The sequence below is a fragment of the Furipterus horrens genome, unplaced genomic scaffold, assembly GCF_987537825.1.
Source record: "Furipterus horrens unplaced genomic scaffold, mFurHor1.1.pri manual_scaffold_3, whole genome shotgun sequence".
Classification (NCBI taxonomy): domain Eukaryota; kingdom Metazoa; phylum Chordata; class Mammalia; order Chiroptera; family Furipteridae; genus Furipterus; species Furipterus horrens.
The window spans coordinates 11177621-11202653 of NW_028327173.1; the positions used below are offsets into that span (position 1 = coordinate 11177621).

General features: G+C 51.8%; 1 protein-coding gene across 1 annotated transcript; it reads right to left on the reverse strand.

Moving 5' to 3' along the window:
- Positions 1 to 4841: 4841 nt before the first annotated feature.
- Positions 4842 to 19588, reverse strand: TAS1R2 (taste 1 receptor member 2). The gene is made up of 6 exons (XM_090271469.1): positions 19407 to 19588; positions 17603 to 17903; positions 13513 to 14286; positions 11088 to 11297; positions 7020 to 7143; positions 4842 to 5863 (listed from the first exon to the last, which is right to left on the reverse strand). The coding sequence occupies exons 1-6, from the start codon at positions 19586 to 19588 to the stop codon at positions 4935 to 4937; spliced, it is 2520 nt and encodes an 839-aa protein (XP_090127595.1). The 3' UTR covers positions 4842 to 4934.
- Positions 19589 to 25033: the final 5445 nt, after the last annotated feature.

The following is a 25033-nucleotide window of genomic DNA, read 5'->3' on the forward strand; positions in this document are numbered from 1 at the left end:
AATGGGCCTATACAGACTCGTCCTTGCCTGTGAGACCCAGCTCCAGCTTTCTGGCTTCCCTCTGTCACCCTCTCCATTCCCTTTGCAGCCCCTGCCACCAGAGAAAGTGACAGAGATGGCAGCCAGCTCCCCACAGGTTGCCACTAGCTCCAACCGGATCTGTACCTGCCTGGCAAAGGCCCCAGGCACTTCACTGCCCAGCCAACAGGGGCTCAATGCCTCAGCAGCAGATGCATTGGAGGTGCCAGCTCCGGTGTCGAAAAGGCTACACAGAGAAGAATAGAGCCTGCTGTCCCCTGCAAGAATGGCAGCAGCCAGGCCACAAGGGCTAGAACCAACAAGGGTTAAGCTCAGGCAGCTATGGGAATACAAAGGACTCCCTCAGCCCCAAGGCAAGGAAGACTTCCTGGGGGAGGGGGCATTTGAACTGAGTGTTAAGAGATGAATACAAGTCCACCAGACAATAAGAGAGTAGGGACGTTTGCGCACAGGCGTGAAACCAGGCATCATGTCTGGGAGTCCGCGGGGCCACTGGGGAGAAGAAGCTGAGAGGGAACGAGGCCCAGATTTTAAAGGGCCTTGATGGCACACAAGGAGGTCGAGCACTATGGTGTAGGCACTGGAAAGTCACCAAAGGTTCCTGAGCTGGGAAGGCCTGTGACTGTGACTGGATTAAGGGGACATCACTTACCTGCCCAGAAAAGATGCTCGCTCATCTTAGAAGGCTGAGGAAAGCTCCTGGAGGAGGTGATGTCGGGCTGAGACCTGAGAGGTGATCTAAGAGCGATGTTTACAGATCAGAGGGCATCCAAGAAAAGGATAGGGCGGGTGTCAGAATCCCTTCTGAAGGGCAATTGAGGACCTTTAGACCAAAAAAAAGGAAAGAAAAGAAAAAAAAAACGATAATCAAGGAGAAGATAATTGATTACACCCCGCTCTAATTCCCTCTTGAACCCAAATCTTAGCTCCTACACTTAACAAGCTGGGTGACCCTGGGCAAGTTAATCAGCATCTCTGGGCGTCAGTTTACTCTTCAGTAAGAAAAAGACATATTGGATTCAAGTGGCAGAAACCCCAACTCAGACTATCTTAAACAATAGTGGAGATTCATGAACTTATGAAATGAAAGATTTCAGAGGTAGGGTAGCCTTCAGGCAAGATCCATCAACTCCAAAGGTTCTAAGGACCCAGTTTTTTCCTTTTCCTTCCTTCCACTTTGTCTTCTACAAGGTTCAGCTTTCCTCCATGGCTGACTTGCCTTATGGTCCCACAAAAGCTGCCTCAGCTCCTCGGTCTACAGTCTTCGTAGTTCCTAGAGAAAGAATCTTTGACCCAGCAAAATCCTGATAGTCCCTCTGGTTGGACCAACCAAGGTCATGTGCCCACCCCTGAGCCAATTGGAGTCTAGGGGCAAGGTATGCCCAGACTGTCTTGGCCTAGGTCACCTGCTCCACCCCCTGGAGCCAGGACACAGAGTCAGCTTCCCCCAGGAGGACAGGACTGTGGGGAGCAGGGAAGAAGGAGATGCTGGGGGACACCCACCCATGACCACCAAGGGTCACTGACCCCTTGAGCAGGGTCATTGAGGGGATTAAAAATAATGTGTGTGAAGCATGCAGTCGGTGCTCCTTGAAAGGAGGTTTTTATTTTGTTATTACACACAAAAGGCCATCACGAGAAAGAAGAATGAGATTTAATTTGTGGTCCCAAAGGATAAAACTAGTGTCCATAAATGGAAACCCCAGACAGTTGGGTTTTGATTCAAACTAAGAAGAATGTTCTAATAACTGACATGGTCCTCAGTGAGCCTCCCATCACTGGAGGGGAACAAGACAGGATTAATGTCCCAGCTCAGGGCAGCCCCGGAAGGAGGTGTGAGCAGCCGCTGAGGCCGGTGGGATTTCAACATTCTCTCTCTGAGGGCAGTCCGTGCAGCACGACCAGGAAAATGAAGTCATTATCGCTTCAAAAAAAATTTAAACCAAGGCATCAGAAAAGAGAATTAAGAGCTTAAAACTCACTGATCCTCTGACAATCTGGTCCCGAGGGCAGGGGGTGGGGGGACGGGACAGGCACATCCAGGAACAAGCGTGCAGAGTGGCTCCCCGGAAGCTCAGGTCCGGCGGGGCCTCCGCTGAGGCTCTGGGCTCCCCTGGGGAGCAAGCGCCAGGGACAAAGAAGGGCCATGCGTGCCGACAGTCCGTCCTTGGGGCCCTCTCCCGGCAATCTCCTGCCCACCTGGCCAGGCCAACGCCCAGGACTGTGGGAAGAGGACCCAGCCAAAGAGGAGGCTGGTCACAGAAGAACAGCACTGCTAGCACGTGGGGGGTGGGGGGGGGGCAAGAGAAGGGCAAGCCCTGGCTGTGCACAGACGCAGGCAGTGGCCACCAGGGAAGACAGAGTCCAGACGCCACGGCCAGGGTGCCCCACGGCTAGCCCCAGCTCGCCTTCCAAGTTCTGCTCTGACAACCCAGGCACCCTCCGCCATGTGCTCCCACCGAACTACCCTGGCCTCCCTGCACCTCACCTTTGCTCTTGTTGGCCTCCTGCCCCTCCCCCACACTCTAACTTCCCGCCTTCCAAATACCTGTCTGTCCTTCAAGGCTCTTCCCAAATGCCAGCCTCCCCTGCGGTCCTGCCTGGTCACTACCTCCACCAGCCATCTCCCTGAAACCTGAAGCGCCCAGCATGCCACAGTGCCTTGGTGAGCAGACTGAGTCTCCGCCATGAATGCGAGTCTCCAACCCGCCCCTGTTTTCCCCATGTGTAAAATAAGGATCCTAACTACAGTATTCCCTCATTTATCGCGGGTATTACATTCTAGACACCACCACCCCGCGATAGGTGAAAATCCGCGAAGTAGGAACCTTACATTTATTTTAGCATTTATATATATTTTAAGGTTTTATAAAACCTTCCCACACACTTATAAACCATTTCCAGCCCCTTATTAACCTTTCCCATTCCCTTATTAATCTTTTCCACACTTTCATAAACACTACTTATGTTCCTAAACATATTCTACACTCTTAAACCTACGTAACTTTAACAACATACGTATACAGGACCGCAAAAGCCCGTGATATAGTGAAAAATCCGCAATAAGTAATTAAATATAATATTTTTTTAAATCCTGCGATACAGTGAGGCCATGAGTGAACCGCAATATAGAGAGGGACTACTGTCATCATTTTGTGAGGAATAAAGGGAGAAAGTAGCAAAGTTTGGAGGGAGGGTAATAAATGTTAGCTACTGCCCTCATTGGTTGCAGGTACAAACAGTTGTTTTGTGTTTCTGAATATCTCTCAGTATATGGCACCCTAGGCCGTGGGAGATGAATTTATAACGCAGTGGTTTGAGGGGATGGGAGGGGAGGCGAAGGTAAGGAATCCAACCATGACTTAGCTGCTTCATCCATATTCACAGAGCACCTGCTATGGGCCAGCATCTGGAAAGAGGCTCGGAGAAGAGCAACAGGACTGGCCTTGCCATTAAGCAGAAGTGGCTCCAAAATAGGAGGGTCGTTCCCCCAAATCGCAGGTGATTCAAGCCAAGATCCCGCCACCCATCACCTTGGAGCAGGAATGCGGTAAATCCAAGACAAGGAGGAGGCAGGTCTGCCCTCCCAGGGAAGCTCTAAGGGGGTCACAATGTCACCACAGTCATGGATTCTTCAGGGCGATGAGGTTCTGACTCCTGCTCTCTCACCTGTGAGCTTGGTGCACCTGAGCTGGACACTGAGCTTCCCCGGGCAGCCGTTTGGCAGCCCTGGCACCAAAGTTCTGGCTCCCTGGTGAGCTAGGAGAGGCCAGGTCGGACCGCCAGACAAAAACGCCAGGGTCCCTCCTGCCAGTGGAGCCCACCATTGGAGGTGCTTGTCAAAGGCACAGTCATGCCCAGCAGCACTGCTTCTCCGTGTTTCAGCAGCGCCCTGGCATGTGCTGGCTCAGAAGCACACACAAGGCCCAAACACCCTGAAGACAACACCCAGAATTGCAGGGGCGGGGCTACTTTCCATCAGAAACTAGTACCATGGACTATACTGTATGCCACAGTCATTGGGACGCAGAAAGGAAACACAACCTTATTATGTCCCCCGATGGTTCCAGGGTCATGTGGACATGCTATGGTTGGCATTTATTGAGCACCTACTATACGCACTTCACACACATTATAACTGGTCCTTAAACATCCTTGTGGAGCAGCTATTGTTCCCACTCTAGAGATGGGTACGTGTAGGCTCAGGGGCAGTAAATAACTGGCCCAAGATACACAGCTCGGAAGTGGCGAGGCTGGGATCCAAACCGAGGTCTCTCTGATTCCACATGTCCTTTCTCAGGGGACCTCTGAGGACAAGAAGGAAACTCATTTGTTTCACTCAAGTGAGGTTTATTCAGGAGCAGTTAGGAAGCGCCCACTGTGCCAATCATTATTCAGAGATAACAGAGAAGCCTGGGTCCACGCTCTGGGGGGATCTGGGAGACGAGATGATGCAGACATATGGGCATCTAGAGAATGATGCCCGGGCAGCATCACGTGAGCTCACATCCTCCCACCCTGGCACACCAATCCCAGGCCCAGCCCAGACATGAGCACAAGGGAATGAGCCAGAATCTGCAGATACCCGCTGTGACCACCAGAGGGCGGCTGTAGGCTGCTCAGTCCGACTCCATCCTGGAGACCCATAATAGGTCATCTTAGGTCGTTTTTTTCTAGGGAAGGCAGTGCCTGGTAAGCTCAATAGCTTGAGAGAAAAGAATGCTTTTAGGCATCCATCACCAGCTGGGTAAAAACATGCAGGATGCAAAGAACCTGGAAGGGGCGCCAAATCAGAGACCAAGGTGGGGTGGTAATAGGGAGAGCTTGACCAAGCAAGCCCCCTGCCCTGCGTCTCCCAAGGCCAAGGCCCTCCCCCTCCACCCCAGTGGGCGGTGCTAGTCCCGCCCCATGGTGTAGCCCTGGATAATGCTGCTGAAGTAGGCTGGCGTGTTGCGCTCCGGGTAGAAGAGGATCATGTAGCATTTAGGGCCAAAGTAGCCTAAGCTAATGCCCAGGAGGTTGAGCACAGTGACCAAGAGGTCCAGGATGGTGACCAGCACCCCCTCGTAGGCAGCCATGAAGGTGCAGAGGGAGACGGAAGAGGTGAAATAGAAAGTCATGCAGAAGGTAATGAACTTGGCCTCGTTGTAGTTGGTAGGCAACTCCTTTCCCATGTAGGCGAAGCTGAAGCCCACCACAGAGAGGAGCAAGTCCAGGCTGGTGTTGACCAGCAGCCCCATGCGGTAGTTGGGGTCACAGGAGAGAATCATGATCTTGGGGTCATTGGGGTCAGCGCGGGCAGTGGGCCTCAGGGTTGTGACCATCAGGCTGCCCACCACAATGACCACCTTGAGCGTCGTCATGAGCGCCACAAAGACATAGGTCCCGTGGTAGCGAACCCAGTAGCCATAGGCGCGCGGGAGGCGGCGGGCCATTTTGAAGATGCAGACGATCTGGAAAGAGCGCACAGTGATGCAGGAGATGCAGAGGGTGAAGCAGAACGTGAAGACGGTCTGGCGGCAGAGGCATTTGGAGACTGTGGGTGGCCCTATGTACGTGGGGACCATCATGTATGTCACCAGCAGTGGCGCCAGCATCAGAAAGCACATGGGGCCCCCAGCTGAACGAACCATGGGTGTCTGGAAGTGCCTACAGAATATTATCAGGATGGCCAGGGTGCTGAGGAAGCCCAGGACAGCCAGCATGGCCACAGCAATGGTGGGAGCTTCGTGCCATTTGAGGAAGGCCAGTTGCCGCCTGAAGCAGGAGGTGTCTTTCCTGTGGGACCACTTGTTACCTGGGCAGGGTTGGCAGTCAAATTCATCTGCAAGAGCCACAGCAATTCCCATCAGCCGAACCCACGCTCCCAGGCCCCAGGGATGGAGAGAGCGAGCTATGGGCAGCCCCTGCGGTCATAGCCAACACTCACTGAGTCCCCTTTACCCACTGGCTCATCAAACCCTCACAGCAGCCCCATTTGGCAGATGAAGGAAACTGAGGTTCAGCCAGGGAAGGTCATAAAGCCAGGATCTGAACCGCAACCTTCCTGACTCAGAGTTTAACAACTAAAATTCCTCCCTTCCAAGACCTCACTCTCGGGTGGGAGAAGTAGTCAACTATTTATTAAAAGAATTCCTTCGGCAAATATTTTTCTGGGCACCACCCACTGTGATCGGTGCCTGAGGTGGGAGGCCTCAGAGATGGATAAGCCCAGCCCCCTGCCTTCAGGCTATGGGCAAGTCAGGAGAGAAAGGCCGGTGAAATCACCCGGCAAACTTCTGCTGAGCAGCTACTCTGTACCCTGTGCTCTGCTGAACACATGATAAGTGCTTTGATGTGCAGATGTCTGCATCTACCTAATGTACTCATCAGTGAAGTCATGAAAACAATAATGGGAGCCTGGCTCTGAACTGTGCTAAACACTAATGTGGACAGAGAGATGACATTGTTCACACCTTCCTGGAGTTTATGATCTGTAGGGAGATGTTAGTTAATTCTTCTAATCAAGAAAGTCATTCAAGAAATATTCACTGCACAACCATTATAAGCTCCGAACGACCCTGGGCACTTGGGAGGCCAGAGAGATAAATTGGATACTGTCCCCGTCTACCAGAAACGTTTCTTCTATTGGCAGAGCCATTCATCCATCCATCCATCCATCCATCCATCTATCCATCCATCATCCAGTGCACTTTCCCTGGCCTGACAGCCCGGGGCCGTGGACTGTGTGTGTGTGGATCTGGATCATTTCAGCCCCACCTGACTGGGTGGCTGTTCCTTCTCCTTAAACCAGCCTGCATTGAAGATTTTTCTCTATACCAGGTATTGGGGAGCTACAAGTGGAATCAAACATGGTCCCTGGGCTTTGGACACTTATGTTGCCTCAGGGAGACCCCAGAGACCCTACCAAAGGGGAAGAGGCCTGGAGACCCCTGGAGCAGAGCAAAAGCAGGGCAGGGATGTGGGCCTGCAAGCCATACCTGCAGTTTTGTTGAGGAAGGTGCCAGGGAGGCAGTCAAGACACTCAAAGCAGCAGGGGTGCATGCCCACAGCCTTCTTCTTCTGCCCAGGCTGACAGTCCTTGGAACATCTGGACACAGGGACCTGGATGGAAGATGGCATGAGACTCTGAGCCCTCTTTCCCCATATGCTGAGGACCTTCTGACTCTCCCCAACTAGCAGGATGCTCCGGGGAGGGAAGGCTGGCTCCTGTCTGGGAGAAAAGGGGGTGCTGGGGGGGTCCCATTAGAACTGGACCTTTGTGAGGACCCTCTTAGTTTTGCCTGCCCAAGACCTAACAGCACCCACCCAACTGTTGAGACAGAGACTTTTGGAGGCTGATGAGAGGACAGGATGTGACCCTGGAGCTGCTGGCAGCCACCTTGTCTCCAGGGAAGAATCTGAGAGATGGGGAGCATAAGCCCCTGGATCCATCCTTGCCTGAAGCTTCACTTCTACCCCGAAAGGTCTCCATGATATAAGGCAATAAATTAACATTTGCTTCCATCACTTCCTGTCACTTTGCAGCAGTGTTAATGAATGCAGCCTTTATGGAGGGCCAGAGGTTTTCAGGTGAACAAGAGCAGGTAGGCTCTTACTGCTCTATTGCTAGAGCCTAGAAGAGGACCCAGCTTCCAATGATTGTTTATTAAGTGAATGAATGAATTACAGATGGAGGAAGCAGTAAGAGCAATGGGGTAGCAGAGTGGAGGGGAACGGCCTGTTTGGGAAGAGGGCATGTCTGGGCCTGGCTGGGACCGGGATGCCCGGGGAAAGGTTGGGAGAGGATGGGAGAGAGTAGAGGCCTTCTGAGGGCTCCTCTATAGCTCACCAAACATGTAGGCAAGTGGGAGGCAACCATGGCTCCTGAGTGTGGAAAGGGCCTGGTTAGATGCAGGCTGTAAAAAATCATTCCGATGACCCATATTTCGAGAGTGCACAAAAGAAGGGCCAAGGGTCCAGACGAGGGGCCACAGCAGGACCCCTCGACGCCAAGGCCCTTCTCTTCTTGCCTCTCGCAGGTCGCCTGTCTTCTGTCCCAGCCCTGTAGTCCCTCCAGCCTCTGACTCCACCACTACAGCAAATAATGGGCACAGCCGAACACCTCTCCAGATAAACACAAAATCTCCTACTAGAGATTTACTTATCTCAGCTCCTTTTAACTACTACATCACATCTGGCCTTCAAAAAAAAAAAAAATTACAAAACACTCTAAAAGACTAAAACAAAAATCACAGTCTGAAAAGAGAAAACAAGCATCAGATGCATCAGAGACTTTGGAATGATCAGACCAGGAACTTAAAATAACTGAGATTAATAGACTAAGGCTCTGACTGCAAAGATGGGCAACATGTGAGAACAGATGGGTAACGGAAGCACAGGAGTGGGAATCTAAGAAAGAATCAACAGGAGATGCTAGGGATTTAAAAAACAGACCTGGGGACAGAGGTAAAGAATGCTTCTGGTGAGCTCACCATAGGCTGGACGCAGCCAAGGAGAGAATCAGAGAGCTTGAAGATAGTTCAGTAAAAACCCCCCACACTGAAAAGCAAAGAGACAAAAAGAAGGAGCAGACTATAAGGACTATGAACAATCACAAAAGGTACAACCTACGTATAATGGGAATAACCAAAGGTGATAAAAGACAGCAAGGAACGGAAAAATATTTAAAGGAATATTGGTTGAGAATTTTCTAAAATTAATGACAGACCCCAACCCACAGATTCAGGAAGTTGAGAAAATACCCAGCAGAATAATTACCCCCCCCAAAAAATCTGTACCTGGGTATATCATATTCAAAGTGCAAAAAAACAAAGATAAAGTCTAAACAAAAAACAAAAAAACAAAAAATCCAAGGGAGAAGTACAATAAAAATGGTTAATAAAGAAAAAGAAGGACATTTTATAATGATAGTAGGGTTAACCTATTAAGAAGATATAATCATTATAAACATATAACAAGAGAGCCCCAGAATACATGATGCAAAAACCACCAGAATTAAAGGGAGAAACAGTCAGGTCAAATATAATATTCCATAGTAATCCTTACAGATTTCAATACCCCCCTCTCAATAATGGGTAGAACAATCAGACAGAAAGTAAATGAGGACAGAGAGGACTCGTCGTCGGCAGCCGTCCGTCTCGAGAGACGATGGTGTATCTTCTTAAGAGCTGAAGCTACAGAGCCTGGGCAGGGTGATATGGAGGGTCTGCTGTTGCCCATGCAGCAGACCCCCCCCTCTCTTCACAGCTGAAGGGTCCAAGGGAAAGACGGAGTCAATACAGCTTGGCTTCAGGTGCGCCGCAGGAGTTGCCGGTGTTGACTACGACGTCAAACCGCCTTAGGGACTCCGGCTCCGGATTTTCTGTCGGGGTTTACTCCCTTAGCCTTTCCCCTGAAGAGGTATGCCGCAAGGCAGCGGAGGTTTTTTGGAGTCAGAGTTTTCCTTCTCTGATGTGCCCTGACTGGAAGATCGAACCAGCGACACTTAGCTCGCAGGCCGACGCTCAATCCACTGAGCCAAACCAGCCAGGACAGAGAGGACTAGAACAACACAATTAACTAAGCAGATCTAACAGACATATACAGAACACTATTCAATAACAACAGAATACCCATGCTTCTCAAGTTCATGTGGGACATTATCCAGAACAGACCACATGTGTGACCACAAATTAAGTGTTAATAGATTTTTAAAAGAGAGAGAGCACACAAGTTAGAAATGAAACATAGAAGGAAGACTGGAAAATTCACATATTTATGGAACTTAAACAATACTCTTAAACAACCTGTGACTCAAAGGAGAAATCACAGGGGAAAGTGGAAATTAGAAAATACTTACAGATGAATAAAACTGGAAACATAACGTACCAAAACGTGGGACACAGCGAAGCTGGGGAAGGGTGAAGTTTCTGACTACAAATGCTTGCGTTGACAAACAAGAACATTGTATATAGACACCACATCTTTATCCAATCATCTGCTGTGGGCACTTAGGTTGCTTCTGTATCTTGGCTATTGTGAATAATGCTGCAATAGATGTAGGGTTTTGGATTTCTTTGGATAAAAACCCAGAAGTGAAATTGCTGGGTTATAAGGTAGCCCTACTTTTAATTTTGTGAGGCCCCTCTATACTGGTTTCCACAGTGGCTGCACCAGTCTGCATTCCCACCAGCAGGGTATGGGGGTTCCCTTTTCTCCACATCCTCGCCAGCACTTGTTTGTTGATTTGTTGATGTAATTAGTTGAGATGATTTCCTACTAGAGCAGGTGGGCCCCTACTCTAAGATGACCAATGTCCTTACTAAAGGGAGAGCCCCATGGAAAGAAGGCAGAGACCAGGATGATGGAGCAGAAGCCAGGGAAAGCCAACAGTGGCCAGCAAGCCACCGGAAGCTAAGAGAGAGGCGTGGGACAGATTCTCCCTCACAGCCCTCAGAAGGAACCGAGCCTGCCGATGCCTGATCTCAGACTTCCAGTCCCCAGGGCTGTGAGACACCACATTTCTGTTCTTGAAGCCCCCAGTCTGTGGTGGTTTGTCACAGCAACCCTAGCAAACAAATAAAGACAGAAACCAATTTCCTCCATAAAAGTCCCCAAGAAGCTCAGGAGCCTGCAGCATCAGGAATCTGGAACCGAGGACCACGTGTGAGGCAGAGGAAGGAGGGGTCTCCGAGAAGCTTTGGTCCCTTCCCCTACCCCACCTGGCTGAGTCTCTACCCCTCCCCACACCAACAGAGTTCTGACAGCTTATGATCTAAGGAGGATTAAAACTGGACCTTTAGATCAACACACGTCAGACACAGTTGAAGGCATAGCTACCGTCCCCAAAACACGAGTATTAATTGACAGGACGTAGCTTGAATGCCCCGGTCCCCACTGTCCTGAGGGGCCAAAAAGCCCTGAACTTTTGGTTCTCCATCAACGGTGGACCTCAGACGAATGGAGACCCCACCAGCTATGGGTAATGAACCTGGGGTGCCCTCCTTGATAAAAAGGGCCCTGGGCACCCTTGCAGAGCCCATCCCCCCAGCCCCCTGACCGCTGACCGTGCCGTCAGGAGTGTGCCAGGAGACATTGTGGACCCCCTCCAGCTGCCGCCGCGTGGGGTGGTAGGAGGCGATGCTCTGGAACGGGTTCTGGCTCAGGTTCCATTGCCACTGAATGACCTCCAGGGGCAGGGGGAGGTCCCCGTACTGGTCGAAGAAGATGCGGTGGCCCAGAAGGGTGAAGTTGACCTTTCTGATCTTCTGAAGTAGCTAGAGGGGCCGGAGAACAGGGAAGTGGAGCTGGTATCAGAGGGTGGGCCAGACCTGGGAGAAATCTGCCTCCCTGGTCTCCTTGATCTGCACATCTGTGAGATGGGGACACCAGGACCTTGCAAATGTGGCGTTTGGGAGGCAGTGGCTGAGAGCGCTGGCTCTGGAGTCGGATTTTTCTGGGTTTAGGCATCAGCTATGCCACCTGCTATGAGACCTGGGACCTGTCACTTAACCTCTCTGAACCGCAGTTTCTTCTGCAAAATAGGAGAAGCAAAAACCCTATTTTCTGGGCTCCAAAGCAATAAATGAGCTAATCTACAGTTGGGGCTTAGACAAGCACCTGAGAAATAGTAAATGTTCACCTCCTATTGAAGAGTCGATAATATTCCTTTTCTCTGCAAGTGCCCTTGGCCATTCCTCGGGACCCAATAACTGGGCACCAGAGTCCACTCCTTCTCTCACTTGTAAGAATCACCTGGGATCTCCTCTGTCCCCCACCCCAGGTCCTGCCAGTCTCTCCCCACTTCATCCCATCACTCTCAGGATGCAGACACTGGGACAGACTAGAACATGTCTGGGGCTGGGGTTCCTTGGGCCTGAATTTCATCCTAACTCTGTCCTCAATTTGCTCTGTGACTTTGAATAAGTCACTGAACTTCTCTGGTCTGACCCTGAAAGGGCTTCCAGCTTAGATATCCCATCAGTCTGGTTCCTTGATTTTTTTTCTCCACAAATAGGAGAGCCTATTGGGCTATATCTTGGGGGCCCAGATATCACCTCACCTTGGGGATTGACAGACAGACAGATAGCCAAGGGAGTTGGTCCCTAGCCTTCTCCCCAGATAGGCTTCCATAGTCAGGACTTTCCTCTGGAATGTCCAGCAGCTGCCATCCCCCCTACTTAAATCCTGTCTTCCCTGTCCCCCTCCCCCACACACCCCTCCACACACAGCTGCAACTCTGACTTCCTGCTGCATCCAGCAGAGACCCATCTTATTAGCTGTCTTCATCTCCTCCTTGGGTGAGGGTCTGATTTTCCCATGGTGCCCAGCCAGGCCTGGCACATAGTAGGTGCTCAGTAAATGGAATGTAGGGTCTGGTGCTCTTTGGTCTCCACTATTAGGGGAAGAAAGAAATCAACTGGTCCTTTATCACAGTTCCTGCCACTTGTGGCTGGGAGAACACCTGGAGAGAGAAGGTGGAAAACCACTGCGGAAAGGGGCCGGCTGGGTTCAAAACCATGGTCCGCCGCTTGTCACTGAGAAATCATGGGCAAATCACTTTAACTCCTCGTTCCTCAGTTTCTCTATCTGTAGATTATCAACCTCCCACGATGGCCATGAGTTAAGGTGATACATACTGGGCCCTCGGTGCCTAGAAGGCACTCAAAAAACAGTAAAGCACCCATGACCGTTATGTATGTTATTAATGTAGCAGAGTAGATAGTAAAAATAAGAGTATTTACCAATTGGCACTGGAATTCCTTTTAAATAATAATTATGTTTAAAGACATAAGCACTTAGGATTGCAAGGTTAGGCTCTGAGATTATGGCGTGGAGAGGTACAAATAAATTGAAATAAAGAAGGGGTTGTTTAAAGAACTGCCTAACTTGCTCCATTAAGGAAGTAACCAGATGGGTAAGTATCTAGAAAAGTGAGCAAGGGGAGAAGAGAGGCCAGAGACAAGGGCTGGGTGACTGGCTGAGCCCCAGCCTACGAAACACCCAAGGAATGGTTTCAGCCCGATGTCTGATAGCCGAGGATGAAGTGCACGTCTCTGCCAGGAAACCCTCTGCACCTCCCGATCCTTCGTAAAACTTTCTCCAGCCCGAGGGCTTGGTGGGAGAGGTGCGTGTGAGTGAGAAAACACAGGTTTAAGGTCCAGGTCTGAATCCAGACCTGGGACAATGATCCCTGAAGCTGATGCTGTGCCTGAAGACCTGATGGGAATCCACAAGCCCCTGCCCCCAAGCGGCTGACCCTGGAGAGCTGCAGGGGGCACTGGGGCTTCCCTTTTCTGTGGGGCTTGCTCCCACAGAATTTCACCTGAACCTCCAAGGACAGATTATCCTGGGTGGTGAGGGTTAAATGACTGGAAAAGGACACCTGTTTGGCCACCATGAAGGATTTCTCGTTCTATGTGTCTGGAGGCAGGGCACATCCCATGGCCTGTCCTACCTGTTGGCTCGAGCAGAGGGGAATAGTCTCCTCACCTGCCAGGGATAGACCACCTTCTTGCGGCAGCTGGTCTGGCTGCAGCCCAGGAGGCTGTGCAGCGCGCGGGCGACGGCGTAGACAGCAGAGTACACGTTGTAGGCCCCGAGCTGACTGGAATGTGTGAGGATGGTGTTGATGGACTCGGTGGTGTCCAGGCAGGTGTCGCATTCCTGGTTGCAGGTGGCCCTCAGACTGGTCCTGTTGGACGTGGGTGGCCTGGCCTGGGCGTGGCGCACGCGGAACTCACTGAAGCCTGGGATGGGCACGCCCTGGGTGGTGATGCCCAGGAAGGTGCCCGTGTGGCGCAGCTCAGTGAAGCTGCTCAGGACCAGGTCCAAGGCCCAGGACTCAGAAGCGATCCACACGACGCCACTTAAATTCTGGCGCAGCACCTCGCGGAAGAAGTTGCGCAGGGCCAGGTCCGGCGAGAACACCACCACCACGCGCGCGGAGCTCTGCTGCAGCTTGTCCACGATGGCCTCCAGGCGCCTGCGCTCCCGGGGCGTCACCTGCTGGTTGGGCTGCGGCGTGGGCAGCGCCTCCTGGAAGGCGATGCAGACGTCGCGGCGGGCCAGGCGCTGGCTGAGCAGCTGGCTGTTGTCGCGGCCGTAGTCGTCGCTGCTCACCAGCACGACGATCCAGTTCCAGCCGAAATGCAGCATCAGCTGCACCATGGCCTCGATCTGGTGGTCAGCACCTGGCACCGTGCGCAGCAGCGCTGGGAAGTTCTGCTTGTCCCGCAGCTTGTCGCTGAAGGCGCTGTAACTGATCTGCCAGAGGGGAGGGGCCGCCGACACTGAGACCCCACCTGACCACCCTGTTTAAAACTGCAGTCCCCTCTACCCACTCTGACTATCCAGACATGCCCCCTCTCCCTTACCCCACTCAACTTTTCTTTTTATCCATTGTTCTTCTGTCTACCACCCTGAATCACTTACATTTACTGCCTGCCTCTCCCCACTAGTAGCTAAGCTCTACCTTCCCAGCTGTATCCATAGCGCCTACAACAGTACCTGGCATAGTAGGTGCTCAATAAATGTGGTAAATGAATTAAAGAATGAGCTCAATCCTGAACTCTAAGAATACAAATGCTTGGGGACTTTCAGCCAAGATGGAGGCCTAGACAGACACGCTGCATCTCCCTCCACAACTGAGAAGGAATACAACTACCTCAAAACTAGAGACAACCAGAAGTTCCAGAAAATCAAGCTGCATGGAAGTCCAACAAAGATATAAAGAAGAAATACTCATCCAGACAGGTAGGAGGGGTGGAGCTGGGGCAGAGAGGATGCAGTGTGGTGGCAGCAGCAGCGGTGGCAGCAGTGGTGGCAGCGGCAGGCTGGTGGAAAGTGCAGCCACACATTTTAAAAAGTTGGGAGGGATACCTGGGGAATGCTCCCAGCACCAGAACAGACCACACCACCAGCTCATGGTCCCAGCACCAGGGAAAATAAAGCCTCATTGCTTTTGACTGTGCAAACTAGTGGGGGATGGGGCGGAGGAAGAAACTGCCAGTCTCTCAGCAGGGTTCACTTGTTTCAAGGGCCCCCATGGTCCTAGAACGTCCGCAGACCCACCCACTCTGGGGACAACGGCTAGGACAACAGCTAGAGAGGCAGCAGACCCATACAGGAAATGGGAGAAGTGCCTGAAAAAGAGGCCAGTGCTGAGCAAGCAGCATTGTTCCCTCTCAGACCCCTCCCACACATACAGTGCCACAACATGGTGAAATGGGTCTCCCTCTACTGATGAATACCCAAGGCTCTGCCCTTTACAATGTAACAGGTGTGACAGCTCTACCTAAGACACAGAGGAAAACAAACACGGGAGCCTGTCAGGATGAGGAGACAGAGAAGTATGGCCCAAAATAGGGAATATATCAAAGTTTCAGTGAGAGAACTAAGCAAGGAGGAGATAGCCAACCTAACAGATGCAGAGTTCAAAACACTGGTGATAAAGATGCTCACAGATGCTACTGTGTGCTTGGCCTGTGGCTGCCCAGAGAGCACCGGCGGGGGCCGCAGGGTCAGTTGGTGGGCCGAGGGCTGCCTTTGCCTCCTGCCGAGGGCTGCGTTTGCATGTGTGTGCGCACACACATGGCCCTGTGTGCCCATCCTCAGGCTCCGAGGGGGGGTCTGCCAGCCTTCTGCATTTGCTTCCCTTTAGTTTCTGTCCTGCCAGTTTCTGGAGAAAGTCCCTTAAACAAGAATGAAAGAAGGGTGGGCTCAGGGAAAGAGGTGCCTCTTAAGATATGCTTAAGTATGGCAAATGCATAAGGGAAGAAGTAAAAGCTCTGCTAAATGAAATGAAGGAAAATCCACACAAAACCAATGGTGATGGGAAGAAAACTGGGGTTCAAATAAATGATTTGGAACATAAGGAAGAAAAAAGCAGTCAACCAGTACAGAATGAGGAAACAAGAATTGAAAAAAATGAAGAGAGGAACTTCTGGGACAACTTTAAACATGCCAACATGCAAACCATATGGGTGCCAGAAGGAGAAGAGAAAGAGCAAGAAATTGAAAGCTTATGTGAGAAAATAATGAGGGAGAACTCCCCAAATTTGGTGAAGGAAACAGACATACAAGTCCAGGAAGCACAGAGAGTCTCAAACAAGCTAGACCCAAAGAGGACCACACCAAGACACATCATAATTAAAATGACAAAAGATAAAGATAAAGAGAGAATCTTAAAAGCAGCAAGAGAAAAACAGAGAGTTATCTACAAAGGGGTGCCTATAAGACTATAAGCTGACTTCTGAAAAGAAACTTTGCAGGCAAAAGGGACTGGCAAGAAGTATTCAATGTGATGAAAAGCAAGGACCTACAACCAAGATTATTCTATCCAGCAAAGCTATCATTTAGAGTGGAAGGGCAGAGAAAGTGCTTTCCAGACAAGGTAAAGCTAAAGGAGTTCATCATCACCAAGCCCTTATTATATGAAATGTCAAAGGGACTTACTTAAGAAAAAGAGTATTAAAATTATGAACATTAAAATGAAAACAAACTCACACCTATCATCAACTGAATCTAAAAATAAAAACAAAATCCAACTAAGCAAACCATAATAGGAACAGAATCACAGGTATGGGGATCATTTGGAGGATTATCAGCTGGGAGGGGGGAGGGGGAGAAATGGGGAAATGGTGCAGGGATTAAGAAGCATAATTGGTTGGTACAAAATAGACAGAGGGAAGTTAAGAATAATATAGAAAAGGGTGAAGCCAAAGAACTTATATGCATAACCCATGGACATGAACTAAGGGGGGTGGGATTGCTGGAGAGAAGGGGGATACTGGGCAGAAGGGAGCAAAGGGAAAAAAATTGCAACTACTGTAACAGCATAATCAATAAAACATACTTAAAGAAAAGAATATGAACACCTACTGAGCACCCACTACATGTCAGACCCTGTGCTAGATGCTTTACATAATAAAAACAACAGCAAAAATTACGAATTTGTAACCACCTACTGGTGCCAAGTCCATTGCTAGCTGCCCTTTAATGAATAGATATTTTCTGCCAGTTTCGAATTAAGCACTTTCAATTATGATAGTAATAGCAGTGATAATAATAGTAGTAATACTAACAGCACTTTCTTGAGGACCTACTATGTGGCAAGCCCTGGGCTAGGCAACTATACCAGATAGTGTAGAGCATTTTCTGAGTTTCCATTCTTGTTCAAGATTTTCTACATAACAACAACATTACTGACTACCTACTGTGTGCCAGAAACGCCTGCATAGGTTAAAAGCTTTATTCTTCAGACAGTTATGGGAGAGAACTCTTATCACCTCACTTTACAGCTGGGGCAACTGAGGCTCAGAAGAGTTAAGAGATTTGCAATTAAAGGCATCGCAATGGGCAAGACTCAGAGCCAAGATGCATGGCCAAGTCTGTCTGCCCCCAAAGCCTAAGTTCTCAACCAATAGGCCAGGCTGCCTTCCCAGGTTTGGGGCTGATGTCCTGACCTTGTCTTTGCTCCCATCTCCACCGGTGACCGGTGGGAGGAAGTGAGCCCTCTGGACAACCACACCTCTTCCCCCCTCCCCATCCCCTTCTTCCAGAGCGCAGGGGCCTCACCCACCTGTGGAAGGAGAAAGAGGGAGAGGAAGTGGGCCACAGTCATGGTGGACTCAGAATTGTCGGGGCCAATGACAGCCACCACACGGGGCACATAGTGGCTGTAGTCCTCCTGGATGGGCAGGAAATAGTCCTCACCCGCCAGGAAGTAGAGCACAGGCTGGATGTTGTTGGAGACGTAGCAGACGTCCACCATCTCGTAGCCCAGCCGCACACCAGGCAGCAGGTCACTGCGGTTGTTGACCTCCTCCACTGCGAAGCGCATGACCTGCATGAGGTTGTAGCCCAGCGCCTTCATTTCGTACCTGGAGGGGTCACAGCAGGGCGGGAAGCAGGTCCAGAGTGAGAGGGGTGAGCCGGGGAGAGCCAGCCTGTTGCTCCTACATGCCAAAGGGAAGCCAAGGCATTGCCCAAGAAGGGGCCACTCCAAAAGTTTCTGGCATTTACCACATCATCGTCACTGTGCCACATCTTTAGAAGCATCATCTTTCCTATGACTTCCTCTGACACTACTCTGTGGCCACCATCAATCACAACCATTGCCATCACTACTACCATCCCTATGGACTCTGTCACACTGCCAATGTCCGCCAATGTGACCACCATTACCCACTATAACCTCCATCATCATTACCACCACTGTCACCATCATCACCTACTATTCCTATTACCAGTATCATCACCACTACCATCACCGTCGTCCCATGTCTATGATCACCATTGCCAAAACCACCATCATCACTATCAACACACTCTACCATCACCATCATCACCACCAACACCATCAGCATCCCCATAATTGCCACCATCACAATCACCATCATCACTACCAGCACCACCATCACCACTGTTACCATCATCACTACCATCACCACCATCACCACCATCAACCTCGTCACCATTTTTATTATCACCAGCATTACTGCCATCACATTATAAACATCACCATCATCACTTCCATCATAACCATCATTTTGCTGGACTCCCTACCATTATCACAGGTGTCAGAACATCTAACATCACGCTTAGTACCATCTCTGGGACCATCACTCTCACCATTCACAAGTCGGCATAAAATCTTTGCCAACATCATATAAGTCAGTGCTTAGTCATCTTTTGCACTTGACTTCCTTCCTCCCTCTCTCCCAGAATTCTTCACACTCCCTGCACAAGGTCACTCATTTATAGCCTCAGGCTGGCTCCAGTATCCGGCCTTCATTCGGCATGGAGACAGGCCACCATCTCTGAGTGATGCTATCCCCCCTAGGGGGCTTACAGGGGAGGGAAGGCAAAGAAAAGCCCCTCCAGTCCTGGAAGCACCCCTGCCCACCTCACCACAGCCCTGGGAAGAGGCAAACCTCCTCACCCCCACCCCCACCCCATCTGAGAACCTGCTGCAGAAGAAGCACATTCTGCCTCCAAAGGTCAGACACCTGGTTTGTCGACTGGGCCTCAGGATGGACCCACTGGGAGTCCCCTAGTTGCCAGAGGGGGTGGGGTGGTTTTGATGGTCCCTAAGATATGTCCTTATGATCTCAGATATCTTAAAGCTCTTTATATTTAGAGACATGATGTTGGGACAACCTGGGTCTCACTGTTTCAGAACACGAGGGCCACAGATTTCAGTCACAGGGAATGTGTGGGGCCTCCCTGCGGGCCAGTGAGGAGGATCCAGGATGGGGATTTGGCAATGAATGAGGAAGAGGTTTCTGAGCCCTCAGTCTTAGCCTGGCCCCCCAAGGACCACAGGACTAGCCCCGGCTCCCACCAAGCCCCGCCGCCACATCAGCCTCCCTCTGGAGACTCACTCCTTGCACTTGGGCACCTGCAGGAAGTTGAGGTGGATGATGCCCTTCACGTTGGCATGGAGGGTGAAGAGGCCACCCAGGAGGTAATCCCCAGCCAGGCTGAAGTCCGAGTTCTCAACCGGCTCAGCCAGGACCTGTAGCAGAAAGAACAGGGAGCAGACCACCCTAGCCTGAGGTCCCATGGTGGGAAGTGGGGGGCCCAAGAGGTGGCTCTGCCTCACCAGAGAGCTGGCACCTTTACACCAAGGGATTTGCACAGACATTTACATAGTGACAGTCCTGCCACTGTCCCGGGGTAGGGAAAGCACCTGGGACAGGTGGGGGAAAGGGAGGAAGCTGGAATGAGGACAATCACTCCTCAGGGCATGCTGGCCCATGGGGCATCTGGATGAACCCATTTTGGAAGTAGAGAGAGCATGTCCTGCCAACTTGGCCCTGGCCTGCTCTCTCACGGTTGAGGACGGGTCATATCCCCCGATGTTTCAAACATCTGGGATTAAAGACGTTGGTGGTCGCATTAGTAGACAGAGTGAAGTGGCAAATGGGGCCCTACTTTAGAGCCTGACCAAGTTGGCCCAGCAAGTGGTGATAATAATGGCATCTGGCCTATAGGAGGTGTCCCCAAAGTAGCAGCCATTATCAATAAGAACCAGGCACTGTGCTGAGTGCTTGTCATCCTCCATCTCTCTTAATGCTCACAATGACTGGGACTGTTACTAATCCCGGTGTCACAGGTGAGGACGCAGAGGCACAGAGAAGTTAAGAAGCTCACCCTGGGTTGCACAGCCCACAGAGCTGAGATTCAGATCTCACAGTCAGACTCCATACCACGTTACACACATCTTGAGGTTAACGCTTTTGATCAAAGCAGCAGAGCAGAGCAAAGAGAATGGGAGGTGGGCGTGGGGGAGGGGTCCCCTCCTCTCTGGCCAGGGGGAGGGGTCCCCCCATCTCTGACCACTGCCATCCATGCTCAGCCAACAGTCCGTCAGTCAGCTTTGCAGAGGGAGCTCCCTCTGAGTCAACCACATTTGCGAGGGCAGGAGTCTTGGCAAAAAGTTCCAAGTTCCTAAAGTCGAAGGTGACCACTCCCCAAAAGTTGGATGGAGGGAGCCAGCTCTTAGGGACCCGTTGGAATCAGAGACCCTTGGGCACGCAATGCTGCTTCGGTCCTTCCCAGCCCTAACGAGGTGTGGTCCAATGGGAGTCCCAGGCGACCTGCTGCATGATGCCCAGCTCCGCTGGGTCTGTCTCAGGCCTGTCGGCTGCTGCTGGGTTGTGAGGGGCAGGAAGCTCTAAAATACAAGAAGTTCATTGAAAACCCAATGTTGTCCTCCAAGAAATAGTCCCTGTCCCCAGTTCACAGGAGCCACCCCTGCTCTGAGCTGCAGTGACCCTCCTGTCTGTGTTGGCACTGGGTGTCCATTAACAGCCTGACATCACGCCCGGGTCCTGCTGATGCGTGTGTCTACACTGGAAGAGCCCTGAGGCAGCGTGACGCCATCCCCCCACCCACCCACCCACCGGACTGTGCGTCTGCTCTGTGAGCTGTGTGAGCTCCGGCAGGTTACATGACCTCTCTGAGCCTCTGTTTCCTCCCCGATGTCAGCCAGTCAAAGGCCCCAGAACTAATTCACCCTCTGTCCTGGGTTGTCTCCAGGCCCCTCCCCCTTTTGCCACACGCCAAGCTCAGACCCTCCTCACCTCCTGCCTGGACCTCTCTGTGCACCTCACACTGACAATTTACATCCTCCTCTGCTCCGACGCCTCCTGGGACTCCCCATGGTCTGCAGGATCATGCCTGAGCTCCTGGCCTCAGCATTCGAGGCCTCCCTGGCCTGACCCCAGCTCGTAGTCCTCCCTGTCCCTGCCTTTCCAGCCTACTACCTACTCCCTCCTGCATCACGTGCCCTAAACTATAGCCCCCCCCCCCCCCCGGCCCTCTTGGAACTTCTAGACACAGAGAGAATTTTGAGGGTGTCATCTGTCAGTCACCGTGCCAGGAACTTTATACACATTATATTATTTAATGCTCACAACTACCCTGCAGAGCCGCCGTGAGGAAACTAAGCCTGAGAGGTCACATGTTTAACAGGTGGTGGCGCTAGAACTGAAACCAAGGCTGCCCCAGCTCTCAACCCGCGTGCTACCTGACCTGGCTGTGTTCTGCCTACAGGAGCTGCCCCTGCTATACCCGGCTCCAACCCCAGGGGTGCAGGGGTGCTGGAGTCCAGAGTGGCTGAGAAAGCCATTAATCCAGTGGGCACAGGCCAAGCCGCTATGTGGCAGGGATGGGTGTGGTACATGGGACACAGCCAGGGACATGCAAGGGACACAGCTTATAGTTGTGACAGAAATCAGGGCCCTTGTGAGGGCAGCCTGTGCTGGGATGCCAGAGGCTATTGCGGCAGAGCTGAGACGGCCTGCAGAGATCCACAAACATACCCATTACACAGATGGGGCCACTGAGGCCCAGAGAGGGGCACTTGCCCGAGGGCCAAAGAGCAGGTTGATTTCCTCTCGGCTCTACTCAAGTCTAAAGTCTGTCCAGACAGCTATGTGATGTCCCAGGCCACACTGGCCCCAAATGGAGTAAGGAGGAGGGAAGGCACTGGGAAGCTAAGAGCTTCATGGGGGAGGCAGGGGCTGTACCACAAAGCATGGGGGGATGATGATGAGAATGAGCGCAGTTATTTCTATGGTTACCATGTTTTGAGGGCTCCCTGCTCCAATAACCCATTTCATTCTCACTACTTTTTCTATTTCCACATTCTGCAGATGGGGAGGCTGGGATTCAGAGAGGGACAGTAACTTATTCAAGGCCACATAGCAAGTATGTGGAGTGAAGGAATCCAAGACTCAAATGGGGGAGGATGGGAGTGGTGGCAACCAAGGGGCTCCAATGAGGAAGGAATAATGGGGACCCTCCCCCTGATGGGGAGAGCTGCTTAGTGTGGGCTGTCAGCATCGATGGGTGAGCTCTCTGAGGACCAAGTTCTGAAGGAGCACTGGGCAGAGAGTCAGAAGTCTCCGCTTCTGGTCCAGCTCTGCCTCATCCTGCAGGCTGCCCATGGGCTGGCCGCCTCCATTCTCTGGGCCTCAGTCTCCCCACCTGTAAAAGGGACTCATTTAGGGGCACGGGTCCTTTTGAGAGTCTGATGAAAGTCCTGGATACTAAGGGGACACCAGCAAATGCAGCTGAGCATCTGAGTCCAGGTGCCTCCAGGCTTGGTCCCCGAGGCTCGTCCGCAGACCCTTTGCTGAGACGCCCTGGGCTTGGTGATGTTCACGTTCCCCTCTGCCCTTGACATCATCTAAGACAGGAGACTGGATGTGGCTGACCGTTCTGAGGACAGATGCCCAGAAACATTGTGTCACCCTGATTCTCTGTCAGGGCTACACACATAGCACATGCCACAACTGTCACCCTCATGGCCCAGTCCAGGACCCAAGGTCCCCATGCTCACACCTGTGTGGCCACTGGATGCCAAGGCAATGAGGAGCCGTGACAAACTTATGCAAAGTACATGGAGGTGGGGGCAGCACGGAAATGGGGGGGGCCTGGAGAGGCTACCCATTTGCCTGGTGTCTGCTCCCATGGGGTGCTCACAGAAAGGAACTGGCTGGAGGCAGCTGCCCTGAACTTCTTTCCTCCCCCTCCCACGGAGCACAGGGGGAGCCCCCAAGAAAGGCCTGACTCCAGGGACTGGAAGCTGCACCTGCTCCACCTCCCTACCCCACCCCCATCTCACCTGTTTCTTTCCTACTATAGTCCCTTCTCCAGGACAAAACGGGGCAGCTAGAAACCTAGCTCCAATCTTAGGGTGGGCAGGCAGGGCCTCCCCAAAGAAGGTGTGGGCCATGGGCTCCAAGCCAGCCAACTTGGTTCAGAGACACTTTGGAGGAGGGTCACCGGGGAGGCCTCCGAGCCCCTTCTCAGGGGGCCCAGCCTCATCAGTCACCCCTGAGAGAGGTTCAAAGTCAGAAGTGGAGTAGCCCCTGGAGGTTGGGGATCTAAGGGTCAGCAGAAGCCTGAGGGAGAAACTGCTGTGATGAAGACACCCACCTGAACCCACAGATCCACTTAAGCCTCCACCCCAAACTTGGCTGATGACCTCATGCAGGCTGTGTGTCCAGAAAAAGATCTGGAGGTTCCAAACGACCACAAGCTTGATAAGAGTTCAAAGGGAAGGACGCAACCTTGACGGAGCCTCTGCAATGCTTTCGAACACCATTACGCCTGCTCAGCCCAGTTCTGGGGAGAATTTTGTTTTTCTTTTTCCTTTTCTTTTCTTTCATTTTTCACATGTTCCTATCTAAGGGTTTTTGCACATACTTTTCCCTCTGCCTAGAATGCTTTTCCCCAAAATTCAATGTGGCTCGCTGCCTTACTTTCTCAAATCTCTGTTCAAATGCCCCCATTCTCAGAGAGGTCTCCCCTGCCCACCATGTATAAAAAAAGCATTACTCCTACCTCCTTCCCATGTCTCACTGTCTGGTGCTATGGACTGAATGCTTGTGTCACTGGTTCCAAAATCACACGTTGAAGCCTTGTCAACCGATGGTCATTGGTGACAACTCAGCCCCAATAGGAATCCCTAGTTTGGGGTGCGGTAAAGAAAGAAACTTTCTTCAGTGCAAAACAGCTCAACTGTAAGACAGCCTGGCTGTGAGGCAGCCCTGGGGTCAAGCTCCTCTCTGGAGAGACAGCTCTGCTCCGCTTCTCCCTGCTCTGCTCTGCTTCAGTGAGACACCTCTGGTGTTTCAGCTCAGCCAGGGAGATGCAGTTTTTAGTGGAAAGAGAAAGTACACTCCGGGAAGGACTTTCATCCGCACTGTACCAAAGAGGAAACCAAACCCAGGGGCCTGAGTGCCTTCTATGGAAGGACTAATGGAGGCCAGAGGTGGAATGACTAGCCCAAGGTCACCCAGCTAGTTAGGAGGGCTGGGGTAGAACCCAGGTCTATGGGCTTGACAGTTCATGTTGCTCGCCACCTGCTTCATCAGGTCCCCGACTTCCAGCTGCTCCTCTACCGCTGTCATTTTACGTCCCCCAACCTGGCACTTTTGCCTCCATTTAACCCGGGCAGGAGGTGGGTCAGAGCCATTGCTCGCCATTTCCTCTGCCTCCCCTTGTCCCCCAGACTTGGGGCTGGTGGCTCCCAAGAGCCCAGTAGCCAGCCAGGTGCCCAAGGCCTCTTTGCATGGTCACCATAGTTAAATCCCCATGTCCGTGGTGGCCCAAGGAGCCTCTTCATTTTCCTGCTGTGGCCGGAGGCTCAGGCTCGGAGCATAAACCATTTGACTGAGGCCGGACGTCCCTGCAACCGCTGTCCCACGGGCTGCCAGTCAGGCGTGCACTCTAAGGAAATGAGGGGCCACCTGAGTCAGCTCTTGGCCCACAGGCTGACTTGGAGCTCCTGGGGGTCCAGAGGAAGAATGAGGGTGCAGGACGCCCCCTCTTCACGAAGTCACACCATTTTCATTAATTCACCCATTGTGTGTCCTTCCTCACGATTCCTGTATGGTCTGTCTGGAGGCCAGCGCGGCAAATAGAGCCACCAGGACTCGAACGCAGGCTGAGCCAGGGTCTGTGCTCAATGCTTTAGACGTCACATCCTCAGGTA